Source organism: Peromyscus maniculatus, chromosome 19 (genome assembly GCF_049852395.1).
Source record: "Peromyscus maniculatus bairdii isolate BWxNUB_F1_BW_parent chromosome 19, HU_Pman_BW_mat_3.1, whole genome shotgun sequence".
In the NCBI taxonomy this organism is placed as follows: domain Eukaryota; kingdom Metazoa; phylum Chordata; class Mammalia; order Rodentia; family Cricetidae; genus Peromyscus; species Peromyscus maniculatus.
This window is the reverse complement of record NC_134870.1, coordinates 14,498,774-14,517,670: the sequence shown is the minus strand read 5'-3', so window position 1 is coordinate 14,517,670 and position 18,897 is coordinate 14,498,774. Positions and strand designations below refer to the sequence as shown.

At 39.1% G+C, this 18,897-nt stretch overlaps 1 protein-coding gene across 1 annotated transcript in view; it reads right to left on the bottom strand.

The window, feature by feature from the left end:
* The window catches only part of Galnt1 (polypeptide N-acetylgalactosaminyltransferase 1), an 81,530-nt gene that overhangs the window by 38,542 nt on the left and 24,091 nt on the right, over positions 1–18,897 (bottom strand). Inside the window, exons 2-4 of the mRNA XM_076554831.1 lie at positions 13,404–13,458; positions 5,546–5,791; positions 2,990–3,164 (exon numbers count right to left, since the gene is read on the bottom strand). Of these exons, the coding sequence (XP_076410946.1) occupies positions 2,990–3,164; positions 5,546–5,684 (314 nt within the window). The 5' untranslated portion in view covers positions 5,685–5,791; positions 13,404–13,458. The remainder of the gene's footprint in view (positions 1–2,989; positions 3,165–5,545; positions 5,792–13,403; positions 13,459–18,897) is intronic.

Sequence of the window (18,897 nt, the reverse complement as noted above, 5' to 3'; positions counted from 1 at the left end):
TTTACTAGTTATGAATGTCACAAATAGCCTTAGCAATAACTTGATTTATTTTTCTTCCACTCTCTTACTTAATGAACAGAAAAGTCTTTAAGAAGGTTGACTGTGCAGATCAATAGCAGAGCACCTGGCTTAGCATGAACAAGTCCTTGGTTTGATCCCTATCTTATCTATCAACTCCTCTTCCCCTTTTTGGTGTGTGCATCTCATGATCTAAGAAATCCTTCCCCAGTTTAAAGAGAATTCTATCTAATAATTCACGGCTCTGTCTTTGTATTTATATTTGTAAGACATAAATTCCTGACTGTTCCGTATGCTGGAAACAAATGTTTCTCTTTTGTCCTAATTACATGAAACTCACACAAGGGCATTCATTGCTTAAAGGTCATTCCCTCAGAGCTACTCAGTGGCCTCTTAGTCATCAGTGTTCATACAGGAATGAGATCTCAGATAAACTCCCTATTTTGTTCCACTGATCTGTCTTATTTTATATAAGAACATCACAATATCTTGATTACTATAGCTTTTAAAGAAATTTTGATAATTCTACAACAGGTGGCTCTTCCAGCTCTTTGTATTTTCAGAGACACAATCAACAATCAACTAATCAAATTACAAACACCCACACATAAGAGGGTTTTTTTTTTTTTTTTTTGAGACAGGGTTTCTCCATGTAGTTTTGGTTCAGAGTCCTGGATCTCACTCTGTAGACCAGGCTACCTTGAACTCACAGAGGTCTGCCTGGCTCTGCTTCCGAGTGCTGGGATTAAAGGCGTGTGCCACGGCCTGGCCACACACACAAGATTATGATTGTGACTAGAACTACACTAAATTAACAAATGAGAGATCAAAATGAGAGATCAAAATCTTTATAATACTGATCATGAACATAGGTTTTTTCATTTATGTAGGCATTTGATTTTTCTCAATAGTACTTTAGAATTTTCTTCAGAGTTGGTGCCCCCCCCCACATTTGATATGATCTAATAATTCTAAAAAGATATTCTAAAAATATCTTCTAGCTTTTACCTAAAAATAACTAAAATCTTTTCCTTAGAAATATTGGGCCAGGCATAGTAGCACATGCTTTTAGTCCCAGCACTTGGGAGGCAGAGACAGGTGGATCTATTTGAGTTTAAGGTCAGCCTGGTCTACAAAGTGAGTTCCAAGATAGCCAGGGCTACACAGAGAAACCCTGCCTCAAAAAACTAAAACAAAACAAAAAGAAATACTGACCCACAAACCATCAACCTTACTAAACATTTTTAGATTATAATGTTCTACCTATAATCCATTGGAGGTGGGAGATTGAGAACAAGGTTTTGACAGGATTTATATATCCCTAGGCTTTCCTCAAACTCACAATCCTCCTGCCTCAGTCTCCCGAGGATATATCACACCTGGCTTAAATAAAATCTTTTAGTATCTTTCAAATCCTTAAAATTCTTCTGTATTGTCTTGCCTGGCCAAGACCTCCAGTACAACACTGAACAGAAGTAGTGACTATGGGCACTGTGCATGTCCTGGGCTTTCAGAAACATTATTCATCATGGGTCTTTGCTTTAAGGGGTTTTCCTGTTGCTCTGTTTAGACACCCTACAGATCAGATTAAGGAAGTTCCTTTTGAAGCTCCTAAGGCATTTTCTTGACAGCAACAAATTTTATCAAATATTTTCTGTGTTTAATGAAATAACAGTATCAATATATCTTTTCTGTTACTGTGGTTAACAGTATAAAATTGAACATATAAAATTTACATATTGCTAGATTCAATTAACTTTTCATTTATAAATCCATCTATATGCTATCAGTGAGATTAGGCTAACATTCCTTGTTTATTACATCCTTATCTAATTTCCACACCACGATCACACTGATTCCATGATGCACACTGGTATGGTCTTTCTTTTCCTAGTAAAGAACTGCCTTTGTTTCTTCTTTAAATGTACATAAAGTGGCAAGACTGTGTGTAAATGGAAGTTTGTTATTTGTTTATGTATGCCTGTGTATAAAGGTCTTAAATAATTTATTGATTTAATAATTATACAACTTGCCTTGAACCCAGAAATATGCCTGCCTCTACCTCCCAAGTGCTGGGATTAAAGGCATTAAAGGCCTTGATCTAAATTTTTAAATATGCTCATAATATTTATTTGTAAAGGCACATGACATCAACATTCTTAAAGATTTTTACTTTAAGATTTATTTTTGTAATTGTAAGGTGTGTGTGTGTGTGTGTGTGTGTGTGTGTGTGTGTGTGTGTGTGAAATGTGCATGTGAGTGCAGGTGCCCTAAGAGGCCAGAAGAGGGAGTTAGATCCCCCTCTAGAATTGTAAGTGGTTGTGAGCTGCTTGGAGTCAAATTTGGGTCCTCTGCAGAACAGCACACGCTCTTAACTCCTGAGCCACATCTCTCCAGCTCCTTTTTAAAGAATTTTTATACATGCAATTTGGTGCTGTTGTCTACAGACACAGTGTTGTGCAGCATAGGTCTATAATCTCTTGCCTTCCATAATGGAGAAGGTATATGTATGTATCTCCTATGTTTACAAGGGGCAAAACAATAGTTGTCCCTGGAGGTGGAAGAAGTAACTGGAAAGGAAAATAAAGGGAATTTTCAGGGGTTGTATCTTGGTTTGGATGATGCTACACAGATGTGTACTTAACACATAAAAATTCAGTAAGCTATACATGTATGACGATGCACTTCACTGCTTCAAGTTACATACACCTAAAATCTTTTTGTAAAAGGTTGAACATTTTTGTAAATGTTTAGAATCCCTTACTAATCTGTTGAAAGAAATAATCATTTTCCTAGTTCCTGAGTCAGTAGAGCAGTAACATCTTGAAATGTTACTTTATCAGCACTTAACTTAGACTTCAAGTACAGTTAGACAGTAACTGACAGAAAGCAAGCACTAAGGCAAAGCACTTCTTGGGGATGTAGACAAACCTTCCAATGAAGTGTGATCAGGACCACACTATATACTTACCCCTCTAACCTCACATCTGGTAAAGATCTGTTGAGTGCAATCATCTCACTTGCCATTAAGTTGAACTGATTGATTTTAAACATCTCTTTCATTTTTTCTTGATCCTCTTTAGGAATGACGACTGGTTTCCCCATTTCTCCAGGACCTTCATGAGGCTTCTGCACTGGCTCTAGAACTAAGAAGAAAGCCTTAACTGATACCAATTTCATAACAATTACCTTATGCTTTTGTATAACAACATTCAAGTGAAACTGTGCCCTCAACATCAGAGCCTCTTCTGGGCCCTCCCAGTCTATTCATGCCTCCAAGGGGCTGTGCAGTTTTCCCACTGTGAGGACGTGACACAGACCACTCAACCTTATTCCACTCATTAGAATGTTCAATGGCTTCAGTGTTCAAAGAGGGTCAGCTTCAACTTTTCTCTCTTCCAAACTTTCAAGAGAAACTCCAACTAGTTCTTGCTATTCCTGTCTCTCTTCTAGTCCATTCTCTTCTAGCCACACAACCACTTACTCATTCAAAAGTCCCAATCTGGTCAGATGACTTAACACCTTGTCCGAAATCCTTTGAAGGCATGGCACTGACTGCAGATGAGCCAAAATCCTCATCATGGCACAGGATCCTCTTTCAGCCTAACAAATACCAAGACTTCAGACACCATGCTCAGCTTTGACAAGTTTCTTAAAGGGAGAAATTCTTTTTAGATGTATTTACTTTATTTTATGTGCATGAGTGCTTTGCATGGACATTATGTATCCAATCCCCTGGAACTGGAGTTACAGATAGCTGTGAGCCACTACGTGGGTACAAGGAACTGAATCCAGGTCCTCTGCAAGAACAGCCAGTATGCCCTTAACCATTGAGTAACCTCTTCAGCTTTTCTTTTTCTGTTCTTGTCCAGAGCTTTAAACATATTCTCCAAGTGAATTTTCATGTGCTCCAGACTCTCTATTCTCTTTTCTTTTAAGCCTCTGCATTCCATACAGAACACCATAAGGCCCCACTCTAACTGACAATACACTAAAGCAGGCTGAAGGAAAGGCCAGCCTCTGTCTGGGAAAAGAACACCAGATTTTTTACCAGTGAGAGCTTAACACTTGCCCTTTGATTAAGTGAGCAGGATGTCCAGCTCTATCAATTTAGGAAGGCAGGGTTTTGTCACTCAGCAATGTTATAAAACAGCAGAATCATAAGTATTTCATGAAACTATAAGTAGACTGATGGGGCTAACCTAGTTATTACTAACATCCTGTTCTAGCAATTAAGCAGAACTGGTTATAAAAATCTACCTACAACAACTATGGTTAAGCAGGCACAGTTACTAACACAAATAACTTTAGATCACAAATTCTGGGGGGTGTTCTTCCCCCTTATTAAAAATTAAACAGTCAAAAAAAATTTGTACTGCAAGAACAACCACATGTCATTTCCACAAAGAGTAAAACTGCCAAGACATGCATGTTGGTGCACACCTTTAATCCCAGCACTTGGAAGGCAGAAGCAGGTGGACCTGAGTGGGAGGCCAGCCTGGTCTACAGACAGAGTTCCAGGACAGCTGGGGCTATACAGAGAAAAACCTGTCTCAAAAAACCAAAACCAAAACAAAACACAAAAACAAACAAAAAACAAAAAAAAACCCCAAACCTGAATTTTCCATGTTCCCTGCCAAAATATCAGCATTACCTATCCAGGTCCTTTATGTTTTCTTTGCTTCCCATAATACTGCAATGATTTCACTGTAGGCTATTCTATAGTTTAATCCTTGAAAGTGCTAATTGGAGCTATATCTATAATTCGAGCAAGAAGAACTCCCCAGTCTCAATACCTTTAAAGACTTCTTCTCCTAGAGCAGCAGTTCTCAACCTGTGGGCCGCAACCCCTTTTTTTTATTGGCGGGGGTGGGGGGTGGGGGGATGACCCTTTCACAGGGGTCATTTAAGATCATCTGAAAACACAGATACTATGATTCATAACAGTAGCAAAAGTACAGTTATGAAGTAGCAACAAAAGTAATTTTATGGCTGGGGGTCACTACAACATGAAAACTGTATTAAAGGGTCACAGCCTTAGGAAGGTTGAGTACCACTGCCCTAGAAAATGAGACAGCCAAGCAGGAGACTAGATACCTGATAACAAAGCCTTAATGTTCCACTTTGCATAATGGCATTAGACCAATCTTTAGTACAATTTTGATTATGAGATTCCCTATGTCATTTGGTAATGTAATTTGTAGAAAATTAATAATATCTAATATTAAATAAAACTAAACTGAACAATTCCATGACACTTTAACATTCAACTGTCAGAAGAACTAACCACAACATTGCTAGAAATATAATTAAAACACAGAAACTTAGGAATTAACAATTCACCTTAAAATTTAAATCCATATATAAATTTAAATTTCTATAGAATATAAAATTTAAATGTATACAGATCTAAATATATAGCTATAAATCTTAAATATAAACATAAAACACAGACGAGAATCTGACTTCCCCTATCAACAGAAACAAACAATGTCCGTAAGAAAAGAGCTGTGCAGAGGCCACTCACCATCCCCCGCAGGAAGTCCTCTCTCCTTCTTCTCATCACACTTGTTGCACTCGCTGAAGTAAAGCAGCAGGAACATGTCCAAGAGTACCCAAACCAAGGAGGTGGCTAGAACCACCTTGCAATATGCAAATTTTCTCATGGCACTTTAAGTCAAATGTAAAATTTTAAAATATATATATATATATAAATATACAAATATCATGAAAATTATTTCAATCTGGTTTCATCAGAAATCATGGTCATACCCTATAAAGAGAAAAAGAAAAGAAAAAAAAGACTGTCTTAAATTCAATACCTAGGAAATAGACTATATGATTAATTTAACATTATAAATACTAAGAGATATGGACTTATTTCATTAATAAGAAATTACATTATTATATAAGTAGCTCTTACAAAGCAATATCCAATAGAATAATGAGCAAAGAATATAAACAGGCCTTTATAAAAGAGAAATCTAGCAGGGGGTGGGGTAGCGCACACCTTTAATCCCAGCACTCGGGAGGCAGAGGCAGGCGGATTCTCTGTGAGTTCAAGGCCAGCCTGGGCTACAGAGCGAGATCCAGGACAGGCTCCAAAGCTACACAGAGAAACCCTGTCTTGAAAAATAACAAAAACAAACAAACCAAGAGAGATAGATAGAGAGATAGAGAGATAGAGAGATAGAGAGATAGAGAGATAGAGAGATAGAGAGATAGATAGATAGATAGATAGATAGATAGATAGATAGATAGATAGATAGAAATCTAAATAGCCAATAATTGTGTAAATTTGTGTTTATTTTCCTGTAACTAGATATGTAAATTAAAACAGCTACTATTTCAGTCTCATCAAAACCTGGATCTTACCTCCCTTTCTTTTCACCTGCTCAACTGACTTCCAAGGCAAAAGCCAAACTATTAATTAGCACAAGATCTTCAGCCACCAGCCAGTCTGACTAGCCAGTTCTCGATATAGTCTGTACTGCAGTTTTTCACGCTAATTCCTGTCCTTCTTTTCCTACCAAATCCTATGTAGAAACCAGTCCATACTCACCCAGAAAACACTGACAGCACACCCTGCAGGGGAGAGAAGGAATTCTAAGATCTAAGGCCCAATCTCAGCTCTGATGATGCTAATTTTTTAGTTTCTATTTCCCACTCTTCTACATTCCATAACACTCTTATATCATCATTAGATAGTGATGGGAAGAACTCATCCACAACTCCAATTAATCATTTGGGATACTCTAATTAAAAGTGTTTCTAACAAGTAAAATGTTTATCTTGAAGAGCTCAGGAGCAGCCTGAGAATCATGTCACTGAGTAGCTAACGCAAAGGCTCAAAGGCCTGTGTCACTGCTGACCAAGAGAGAAATAGACCAAATGTATTCCATCAAGTAAACAGAGGAAACACCTTGTATATGTGCCCCACACTGAAAGTCATGTAAGCAGATACCCTGAAGAAGCAGGCTGACAGGCAATGTACCAGCTTCACATAGGGTGGTCAGCAAAAATGGATTATCTGATCAATTCAGGACAGGTGAGATCATCCATGAACTACTTAGAGAAGTTCTTTACAAGGTTGTTAAACAACAGCCAGAAAATCACCTGAAAAGGTACTAAAGGACCCTGGTAGGAATAAGGAATTACTACTTCTGCTCACGTCACCAGGACTCGGATCTCCAACACACGTTCTTTCATCAGAACAGTGTTCTCGGACTGCAAAGGTGAAGTAGACAAGGACACTGCCGACTCCCCCTGCCTCGAAGTTATGCCTGTTCAGTGAGACACCCGAGTGTGCTACATGCAGTGAGTAGTTACTAGTAACTATGGGAAAACATGGAAGGATTACAGAGCACAGTGCCTCTCACCACAAAAGCTAGGCACATGCATTATATTTGGCCATTTCACACGGAAGACTGCTTGGCAAAAAGTCTGACTGCTAATGGAGGGAATTTAAAAACAAACAAACAACAGGATCTCATTAGATCAAAAGGACCTAAAACTCCCAGGCAGCCAAGGATGACCTTAAACTCCTGCTCCTCCTACCTCTACCAGTGCTGGGATTAGAGGTGTGCACCACAATAAAAGGTTTCCGTGGAGCTAGGAATCAAGCACAGGACCCCATGTATTCTAGTGTATCCTAGACAAGCCTTTTATCTAAGCTCCGTCCCCAGACCCGTTCTTTAAATCTAATGACCATTTCCCAAATATATATTACTGTCACTTCATTCATATCTAAAACACAAGTCTTTTCACATTCAGACATCTAAGGAGAAAGGAAAACATGTCTATAAGACAACCTGTGTGCAAATTTCTTTTTAGTATCTTTGAGCATCCTTTATACAAAATACTTGGGATAAGAACTGCTCCAGATTTTGGAGTTTTTCAGATTTTGCAATATTTGCATAGACTTAATTTGTTGAGCTCCACAACCCAAAATTCTGAAATGTTCCAAAATCTAAAACATTTTAAGTGTTTTACCTGCATTCAATGTCCCAGATTTGAGGACATTTTAGATTTCTAACTAAGAATGTGCATACAAGTTATACATACATACATATATATATGTACATATATACATGTATATACATAGTACATCTAGTGAAACACCACTCAGTGTTTAAAAATCACTGTTGTGATCACTGAAGTATTTCTCTGAGTTACTGTCCCAAGTTCAGAGGTCAGGAGAACAAACATAACTTGGAATACTGGCTGAAACTCTTAACAGAGTTTACTGGCTCATATGTCTATTTGGGGCATGAAATGTTGAGTATCAGTTTCTAAAGGTGGTAAACTGATTTGTCTTCTAACAGTTCTTTAAATTTATAAAATGATATATGCTAAATATAAAGAATTCTTCAAACATAGAAAAGTAAAATTCTAAGACTGCCATAAACTACTGTCCCAAGTATATTCCACTGTTAATGGCTAACTATCACTTGAGTCATTCAGGACAGACACACCATAATTTAACACTGGTTTCTGTTATTTTGAGCACCATATCACAACACAGGTACGAGAGAATTTATGTAGGGCAGTGATTAGCAAACTGTTTGGCAAAGGGCTAGATGGCAAGTTTCTGTTTAGCTCGTGTTGTGGGAAGAAAGCTGCCATAAATGAATGCAGCAACCTTTCAGCCACTTATTTACGGACATTAAAACTTAATTTTATATTACAAATCTTTTTTACTTCTTTCAGCCACTTAAAAATGTGAAAACTCTTCTTGGCTCCTGAGTACTCCAGAGATTTCCAGATCTCCAATATATAGTCTGGGTGCCCAGTCAGAAGAGATACATTCTTTCATTATGATTAGACATCACCAATCTGGTGTATTTACCATTAGCAACACTGTTGTCAGGAATTTGTATTTTTGACAGTCTTGGTGAGTAGTCACTATCTTTTGCTGACACACATCTGGTTTCCTTGTTGAGATAGAGTACCACCATTTAATCCAGGCTAGCCTCCAAATCCTCCTGCCTCATCTCCCAACTTCCAGGACCTCGGCTATCACGACCCCACCCAGCTCTGTACCTGGCATTCTACCATCTCTGCCATTACTGGTGGTCATCCTGTTTCTTTTCTCAACCTACTGCAATCTGGCCCAATACTCTATTAGGTAGTTTGTTTCGTCTTTTTCTTGCTGTGAAATCCTTTATATAATGTTGTATCGGTTATAAGCTCTACATGTATTTTTGTTTCTAGTTCACTGCTTACCTTTAGTAAATATCTTTTACAGTTCAAATTTCCCAAGTCTTCAGAAACACTTCTACCTGGAAATCATTATTAACAATGCCTTTATGTCAAACTTAAAAGATTTTGACTTTCCTGTTTAAGTAGGGGGCCAATGTCATTGTCTCCCAAAAGGATAAATGGTCTGAGACCTAAACAACAGGTCATCCTTTCCCAAAGGCATGCAATACTCACTGTGTTGTAAATTAAGTTGTGAACCTCTATGCTTGGCTCCACTGACCTATCTGTTTCTTCATATCTAAAACTGCTATCTACATTATAATAACTAGCTTATTCTTGGTACATAGTAAAACAAATCTTCTCACCTTAACTACTGAAATATATATTACATTTTTATTTTGTGTGTGTATGTGGGGGGATGTATATTAGTCAGAGGACAACTTACTGGAGTCAGTTCTCTCTTTTTGCCATGTGGAAGGGTTCTAAGTTCAGAAAATAAAGTGAAGTTTATCTTTGAGGAGCTGGACAAGAGATGGGACTTGAACTCGGGTTGTAGGCTTAGGAGCAAGTGCTTTAATCCACTAAGCCATCTTGATGGTCACCTTTCACTGTGTGTTTTTGGTTTGGTTTGGTTTTTCAAGACAAGGCTTCTCTCTGTATTACAGCCCCAGCTGTCCTGGAACTTGCTTTGTAGACCAGGCTGGCCTCAAACTCAGAGATCCACTTGCCTCTGCCTTTAACACCAACATTTTTGAGGCAGAGAAGCAGGTACATCTCTGAGTTTGAGGCCACCTTGATCTACAGAGCGAGTTCCAGAACAGCCAAGACTACACAGAGAAAGCCTGTCTCAAAAACAAAAAAAAAAAAAAAAAAAAAAGAGAAGGAAAAGAAAAAAAGGAGAACCAAGAACATTTCTATAAACTAGTAACAAAATTACATCATTCAGGTAGAAGAAAATATTTTAAAATATCTAAAGGTGACTTGCAACAAAATTATGAGATTTATTGGACTCTGTTAATACAGAGGCCTAAAAAATACTGAAAAATGGGACTTTTGTGGATTCAGAGCCATAAAGATAACAGTTCTCTGATTACTCACAGAGTTATTGTAATTTAAGTTAAATTGCAGTAGCTTTTGGAATAGAGTTTTAAAAGTCAATCTGAAATTTTTAAGGAAAACCAATGAGAAACAGTAGCCAAGGCACTCCTGAAAAAATAGAGAAAGGGATGGGTATGGATGCATACCTTTAATCTCTTTCTTCAGGAGACAGAGGAAGGTGAATCTCAGTGAGTTTGAGGCCGGCCTAGTCTACTGTGGTGGCCCACAGAGGCTTCCTAGAGAATCTGAGCTTGTTTTACCCAGCAAGGCTGCATAATGGGATGATTTGGTCACAGGTGTGGGCACCAAGTGTTTGGAAGGTCTACACTTAACTGTACGCTGTGTTTTGATCTTGCAAGGGGGAGGTCTTTTGCCTCTCCCTTGTCATATTATAAAAAGCCCTTTTGAATAAAGCTCTAGAGGTGACTGGGTATTGACCCAGGGCTCTTCCGAAGCTATCCTGTGTCTCTGTCTTTCTTATCTTTCTATCTAATATTTTCTCATTCCTCTCCTCCACCCAAGAATTCTTGGGGAGGGGGGAACCACAAACAAGATGGGCGGTGGTAAAGCATGCCTCTAATCCCAGCATCCTACTAGAACTAAGGGCTGTAATACTTCCATGTGAGCCCCGGGCTAGAGACATGCTGTATTTGCCTCCATCACTCATTCTTGAGGAAAGCATGATTGTCACAGGAAGAGCACACAGAAGCCTCTGCCTCACTTCTCTAATAAGCATCTTTTGTTTGTTCTTTAAGAGAAGCTGTCACTACCCACAGAGTCACCGTCCTCCTGACCTAATGTTCTAAGCACTGAGATTACAAAAGTAGACACCACAGCACCTGGCAAAAATGTCTTTCCCATCCTCCCCACCAGTGCTGAGGAGCAACAGGGCCTTGCACATGATAAAGAAGCACTCTACCATTAAGTCACCCCAGGTCTTCTCCTACATATACCTGAGTGCTAAAATTATAAGACTGGGCACCACACCCACAACATCTCCCTACTGTCTGCAGTGCTGTCTTTTGCTATGATAAATCTTAGCCAGGAAGTCATGTGAGTTTCCTAACCAATCAGTAGCAGCCAGGCACCAGCACTAAGGAGGCAGAGGCAGGCATATTTCTGAGTTTAAGGCCAGACTGATCTAAAGAGTGAGTTCCATGATAGCCAGGGCTACACAGAAAAACCCTATCTCAAAATAAACAAATAAATAAAATTAAAAGACAAAAACAAAAAACAAATCAGTAGCAACTGGGACCATTCAAAATGTGGCATTAAAAATTTGGTTTGCACAGTACCTACTTCCTCAAATGAATAAATCAATGTATAGAGATGAAGTTAATATAGCAGGCCTAAAACTGCTATCCTTAGAAAGGCATGGTATGCAAGGCTGGCCCTTACCTCAAATGAGGGAATTTGAAAGATAAACAGTTCTCCACAGTGATATAAAACTTCCTTTAAACGACAAGAGTGCCCGCCCTACTGTGCCATAACTAAACAATCTGGTTTATGTTAAACATCTTCTTTTCCTTGTATGACTCCGGAATTTTGGTATGTGTTAGACACAAGATACTTTACATTCTATGCGTACAGCTGGCTAAGTGAGATCGCTTTCACAGTTCTGCATGTATCCCATCGGCTCCCCATTAGTTACTGAACTCTTAAAACTGGTATTGTAACATTACCACAATGTTTTGCGCCAATTTTATAAATTTTACAGTGCAATATGTGTTCCTTTTCTGAGGCAAACCAAAGGTATATTTCTCAAGGTTCTGCTGATATCAGCAGCGTTGATGGAGGATCTTTTATACATTTGTAATAGATAGAAATAAACCAGATTGCAGTTTTTGTTTTTCTTTTTTTGAAAATTTAAACCATGTACCAAGTTTCTGGTCAAGATTGTGTAGGATAAGTTAAACATAATTGCATTCTATTAACCAATATGAGTGTATTTCTATGCTTATAGTTACAATGAAATCAAGTTCTAAAAAGCAAAAAAAAAAAAAAAGATACTTTACATGCCAACCCCAGTAAAAAAACATTGGGCATGAGTTTCTGACTTTCCCCGGTGGGTAATACTTCCTATGTTGTCCCAACTGCTGGAGAGACTAAGCACCCCTGCTATTCCTCCAGGAAAGAATGGTTACAAAGGCACTCCTGGCTTCCTCCAGACTCTGTGTCCTTTTGCTGCAATGTGTCTCTGTTAGTGTTCCTGTGCTGAAGCCACTTGAGTCCTCCAGACCAGTCACAAGATCTAGGAGTAGTTTTAGGAACCCCAGTACAACCGACATAAAACAAAAGGGAATGCTTCCTAGGCCAAATGTTTAAATTCAAGTTTCAGTTCTAATACTTTTTTGTTATGTGGTCTTGGCAAGGCCAATTTATTTTATTTGCAACAAACAAAAAACCCCACATGGCCTCTTTGTTTCTTTAAAAGAAACATACACCCATCTTACAGTCCCACTACAATAACACACACTCAGTAAATAGTAACTGGCATTTCTGAAGGTGCTCTTAGATAAAACCGTCAGTATTCTTTCGCATATACACGGGTGGAATGAAAACGACCACCCGAAATCCTGCAAAGAGAAGTTCAAAGACAAACTTTCCTCCAGCATCTACAACACTGCTACTGTAAATGATTTCCCAGTCACATGAGAAGATGACGGGGAAGTATAGTGCTAGCTAAAGACTTCTCATCTGAACCTGGTCTTCATTTAGTCTTCAAACTGACTTGCTAAGGAGAAGTAAATATAAATGTACTAATAAAGTAGTGCTGGGACTACAGTTTATTGCTATGTCTCTCAGATTTTATTAAAGTAAGAACTTAGTATAAAACCCTTCTAGAGCTGAGCATGGTGACACACACCTTTAATCCCAGCCTGGGGGTGAGGTAGGAGCAGAAGCAAGTACATCTCTGTGAGTCTGAGGCTAGCCAGGACCAGAGTGAAATTCTGTCTAAACAACACAACAAAACAAAACCTTGTAATACATGCATATAAGGCATAAAATCCAACGGATAGATATGTTTTAAAATCCATGGAGAAGTACAATCTTGAAGTCACCGATTCCCAATTTTGTCAACTTACCCCAAAGTGGCTTTTCAAATGAATTCATATCACAAATCCACATGTCTCACATCATCTGTTGAAAAATAAATTTCCTAAAATCAGTGTATTTCAGAGTAACTCTTTCCTTCTCCCTTCCCTCCACCATCCTGTCCACCAGACTACATGGGTCAGTGGTGATTCCACTACTTCTCCAAAGCTAAGTAGAGCACCTGGGACACAGTCAATGTCTTACAAGACCGAGCGTGGTACTGCAAACTAACGGCAAACTCAGTGAAGACAGAACAAATTATCTTTTCTCCTCTTAGGAGAAGACACGACGACGAAGACGACGACGACGACGACGACGGCGGCATCAATTTTTCAAATGAGAAGGGCAGACACAGGCAGGCAGCATCTGCACGGATACTGTTGACTCCTTATTCACACCCAACATCTTCATGGCATGCCAGTGATCATCCTCTACTAGGCCACCTATTCCTGACTGGACCATGTCAACCACAGCCACTGTATTTATCTCGCCAAAGCACAAAATTAAATCATGATCAATGGGACCTGTAGGGAAATCTGTTAGAAAGCATTTGGGAAAAGTTCTCTCTTTGGGGAAAAAAAATGATAAAGGAGAAATGATATCTTTCTACCTCTAGACACTCTTTGAATCAACACATACTTCATGTCCTGTAGCTGTCTTGAAGCCACAAGGAAAGACTATACTGTGGTGAGGATGGCAAAGTGAAACTGGAAAGCATTAGGGCCTGGATGGTATCAAGAAGCTAGAGCAACCTCGAAACCTCCTTCCTATGTATGAGCCTCCTTGTGAGATGATAAAGCTCTCAGTAATGAGGTATGGTGCTCCCACATCAAAAATCCCCTAACAACACCCTTCAAGGTACAATTATTGATTCAGATAGGAATGTATCCTGTGAAGAAAAAAAATGAAAGTGTAAACAGCAGAGGACATGTCTAACAGCAGAATTTCAACATAAATATAATGACTACAAACTAGAACCTAGTGTGACATGCCCATCTTAGAAATGGCATTATAGTCATGTTTAACAAGGGTGTGTTCTGAGAAGTATGGCATGAGGTAATTTCATTACTATATGAGCATAAAAGTGTTACTTACATAAACCTAGGAGCAAAGCCTACTATAAATCGAGGTTTTATGGTATATACCATTGTACATTTGGTCCCCCTTTGTGTGAGATCCTATTATGTAGTACATGGCTTCAGCTAATCAACTAAAGATCACATATTCCCAGTATAGCTGTCAATTATACAAGACACTATGTTAACAAAGAAAAAATAAAACGTGGGAAAGTTCAGTCTCTGCTATAGTGTGAATACATTCCTCCCCAAGACTGTATGTTAGAAACAGGGATAAACGAGGCCAGAGGAGTGGGGACTCCCATGATGGGATTAATGTCTTTAAAGAAAGGAGAGAGACCTCAGCAGAAATACACATGGACTTGTTTTTGTTTTTGGAGATAGGGTCTCACTATGTAGCCTTGGCTGGCCTGGAATTCACTATGCAGACCAGGCTGGCCTCAAACTCAGAGATTCACCTGCCTGCCTTGAATACTGGCTTTTTACCATGTAATGCCCCCTCCACCGTGTTATAACACAGCAAGGAAGGCCTCATCAGATGCTGACTCCTTTGATACTAGACTTCTTAGCCTCCAAAATTAATTTATTTATGATTAGAATTCTGTAGTAGGAACACAAAATAGATGAACAGATTCTGCCCTAACAAATCTCACCTTCATACATGGTAGAATAGTGGAGCACATCATAATTTACAAAGTGATTTTACATCTTTGCAAAAAGCTTCAAAAGTATGAGAAGATACAGATTAAAAGGAAGAAACAAAACTGGGTGAGGAGAAATACCAATTTGTTTTATGATAGGAAAAAGGCAAAAGTATATTTGCATAAACAGAGCTAAAAAAGAAGCATGAAAATGCACAAATGTCTGTCAATAGCAAACAGAATTAGAAACTCATAGTTCAAAGATACATGGCGAACATGAATTCTTGGCTCCATTCTAAAGCTTCTGAAAATCAAGACCTAGCCAGAGTAAGTCATTAACTTCTATCTCTTTCATCACTTCAACAAACGTCTAAACGTTAGAAAAGAGTGTATGTCAGGTTTCCCCTAACCAAAACCCTGAGACCCTAGAAAATAGTATCAAACATTATCATTCTGGGGAGATGTGGTGGTATTGTGTTCCCCAAAATATTGTGTACCCTAATAAATTTATCTGGGATCAGAGAACAGACAGCCACTAGATACAAAGGCTAGAAAATGGTGGCACTCACACCTTTAATCCTAGCACTCCAGAGATAGAAATCCCTCTGGATCTCTGTGAGTTTAAGGCCACTTTGGAAATGGCCAGGCATGGTGACACATGCCTTTAATCCCAGAAAGTGAGCCTTTAATCCTAGGGAGTGGTGGTAGAAAGCAGAAAGATATATAAGGCGTGGAGACCAGAAACTACAAGTATTTGGCTGGTTAAGCTTTCAGGCTTCTAGCAGCAGTTCAGCTGAGATTCATTCTGGATGAGGACTCAGAGGCTTCCAGTCTGAGGAAACAAGACCAGCTGAGGATCCGGCGAGGTGAGGTAGCTGTGACGTTTTCTGTCTCTCTGACCATCCAGCATGTTACCCCAATAACTGGCCCCGGGTTTGATTTTATTAATAAGACTCTTTAAGATTCATGCTACAGGGAGCAGTTTCTGGAAAGTAAAGAACCCAGCAGGAACTGCCCCAGACCAGGAGCTAAGACTGTTTTCTAGTCACTGAATTCCCAAAGTTTTAAAGGGTTTCCTCTGTATTTTTGCCCAACTACCAGTCTTAGCAAAACTCCACAATTATGCCTTATATTTCCCTCCAATTATCATTTCAGTTCTCTCCTCTCTTCTGTGCAAGTGGTCTTTATGCTCGGGTGTGGCTGCTTCAAATCAGTGAAATGGCTTCTTGGTGAAATCACTACTGTAATGTCCTACCACCATCACCAATCTCTTTTTCAGCCATCTTTAATTATGTTTAGAATAGTCAGGGTAGAATTTTAAAATGACTTCTCGTGGTTTCCAATCTTTAGTCTTCTTCACTGCACACCCCCGACTCCCGTTTCTGCTGAGGAGACATTCTCAGGGCACTTGACAACATATACCATACCTCTTTGGAAAACTCTTAAGTAGTACAACTGTAGCCACCACATGCTAACTATTCCCATATCTTTATCTTCCTGGGGTTCCGGTTAGAGTACAAGCTTTTTAAGCATGGGAACTGTGTTTTTCACACTTGTACCCTGAAAATGTTTACCACGCCATCCAATGTGTCAAAAGAGCAAACGCTTGTCAAACAACCTTTCCTCCCAAGGGTTACTTCGGATCTTTTCTTTCTTTCTTTCTTTCTTTCTTTCTTTCTTTCTTTCTTTCTTTCTTTCTTTCTTTCTTTCTTTCTTTCTCTCTCTCTCTCTCTCTCTCTCTCTCTCTCTCTCTCTCTCTCTCTCTCTCTCTCTCTCTCTTCTTTCTTTCTTTCTTTCTTTCTTTTTTTGTTTTTGTTTTTGTTTTTCCAGACAGGGTTTCTCTGTGTAGTTTTGGTGCCTGTCCTGGATCTCGCTCTGTAGACGAGGCTGGCCTCGAACTCACAGAGATCCGCCTGGCTCTGCCTCCCCAGTGCTGGGATTAAAGGCGTGCGGCACCACCAGCTGGGTGCATATCTTTTCTAATGCTCTCCTTTCCACTCACTGTAGCACCAACTATCTATTTCTATCATTCAACATATTTACTCAACTTATTTTCATACGAGTTGCATAAATGCAAGGTCTGTATTCTAATACCATGACTACAGCATCTGGAAGTTCTTGGAACAAGAAAGAGGAAGAAGCTCAGTAATTATTACAAGAATGAAAATATGAGAAAACACACGAGGAGGAAGAAGAGTAACTGAAAATAAAGAAAATAAAATTTTAATTTCTCCTTGTTTATATGTAGGGAATATATTTAATTAATGTTGGGCTTTTATTCAAATATCACGCTGAAAACAAGTAAAAGGAGAGTGTTAAACCATCAAAGTTCCGAGGCAGGGGCGTAAGCATGGACACAGCTAGCAGCAATTCCTATACACTCTCTTAGCGGTTCGTTCCTGTGTTAACACCTACTGCTCTCAATGCTGCATGTGGCTCAATGCTGTGGGTTTAGAAGTGGAGTGTGGTCCAGAGTTAGTGGGAGTATTCAACAAATAGCTTTACAAACTTAAAAAGAAAAGAAGAAACACAATAAAACAAAACCCAAAGTTGAAAAGGAAAGAAAAAGATCATGAATTAAAAAAAAAATTAGAAACAAGATTTAAAAATCACAAAAAAACCTGCCAATATAGAAAGCAAAAAATGAAATGGCAGAAATTAAACCAAATGTTATCAAGAATAAGATAATAAAAAGACAAAATGTGGCCATTAAAAGGTAAGGCATGACATTTAAGGAGGTGGCATGTGACCTTCATGAGACATAGATCAAAAGCATAGCCTCCACGAGGTCCTGTCAGTGAAAGGTACAGTGGATGTGTACAACCCGAGAGCAAGTCATGCTAGACTGACCTGCCCACGAGCAGTTACGATCTCCGATGAAACAAGAACAATCACCTACCGCCAACAGGAAGAAACTGCGGAAATGCCAATCTTTGAAAGAGGGAACTGTACTACGTGAACTATGAGGCACAAAAAAGTAAATACTTCCTTCTACATAAAAACTACTTTTTAATTCAACCAAAGACATTATATGCAGTTAAAAGATTAGTCAAAGACTGGGAGAAATTTTCACAAAACATGGACTTTAGTATTAGAATGCATTAAAAGCTTCTCCAAATCAAAGCAAGCAACAGGAGTGGAAAACTCATCTCTGTGGTAAGCACTCTTCTAGGATGGGCAAGGCCCTGGGCTCAATCCCCAGCACCAACAGAGGAAGAGGAAGAATGAGAAAGAAAGCTGAGGAGGAAATAACGACAACAACTGAAGAAAGGGATTGGCACTACCTAGTGAAGCTAAGGAAAGCACGGCCACATCTCTTCATAATCCAGCCTCCGGGTTCAGGATCTGAAGAAATGTACACCCGAGTCTAAGGACAGGGCTGCAGTACTGTCTTCAATGAAGGTACACCAAGAGGAAGGGGAGGGGGGGGCTGGAGATGGCTCAGCAGTGCTTGCTGCTCTTCCAGAAGACTTGAGTTTGGTTCCAACTCACAACCACCTGCAACTCCAGCTCCAGAGGACCTGGACCTCCTTTTGGTCTCCAAAGATAGATACACACATACACACACACACACACACACACACACACACACACACACACACACACACACAAACTTAAAAAAAAACTATTTTCTTTAAAAAGGAAAATGACTAAATGACATGTGTAACAAAATACCATACAGCATACAGCAGATAAAGTAAATAACAAGTTAGAGCAACACATTGCTTACAGGCCGAAAAGTATATTATAAATATAGAATGATATAC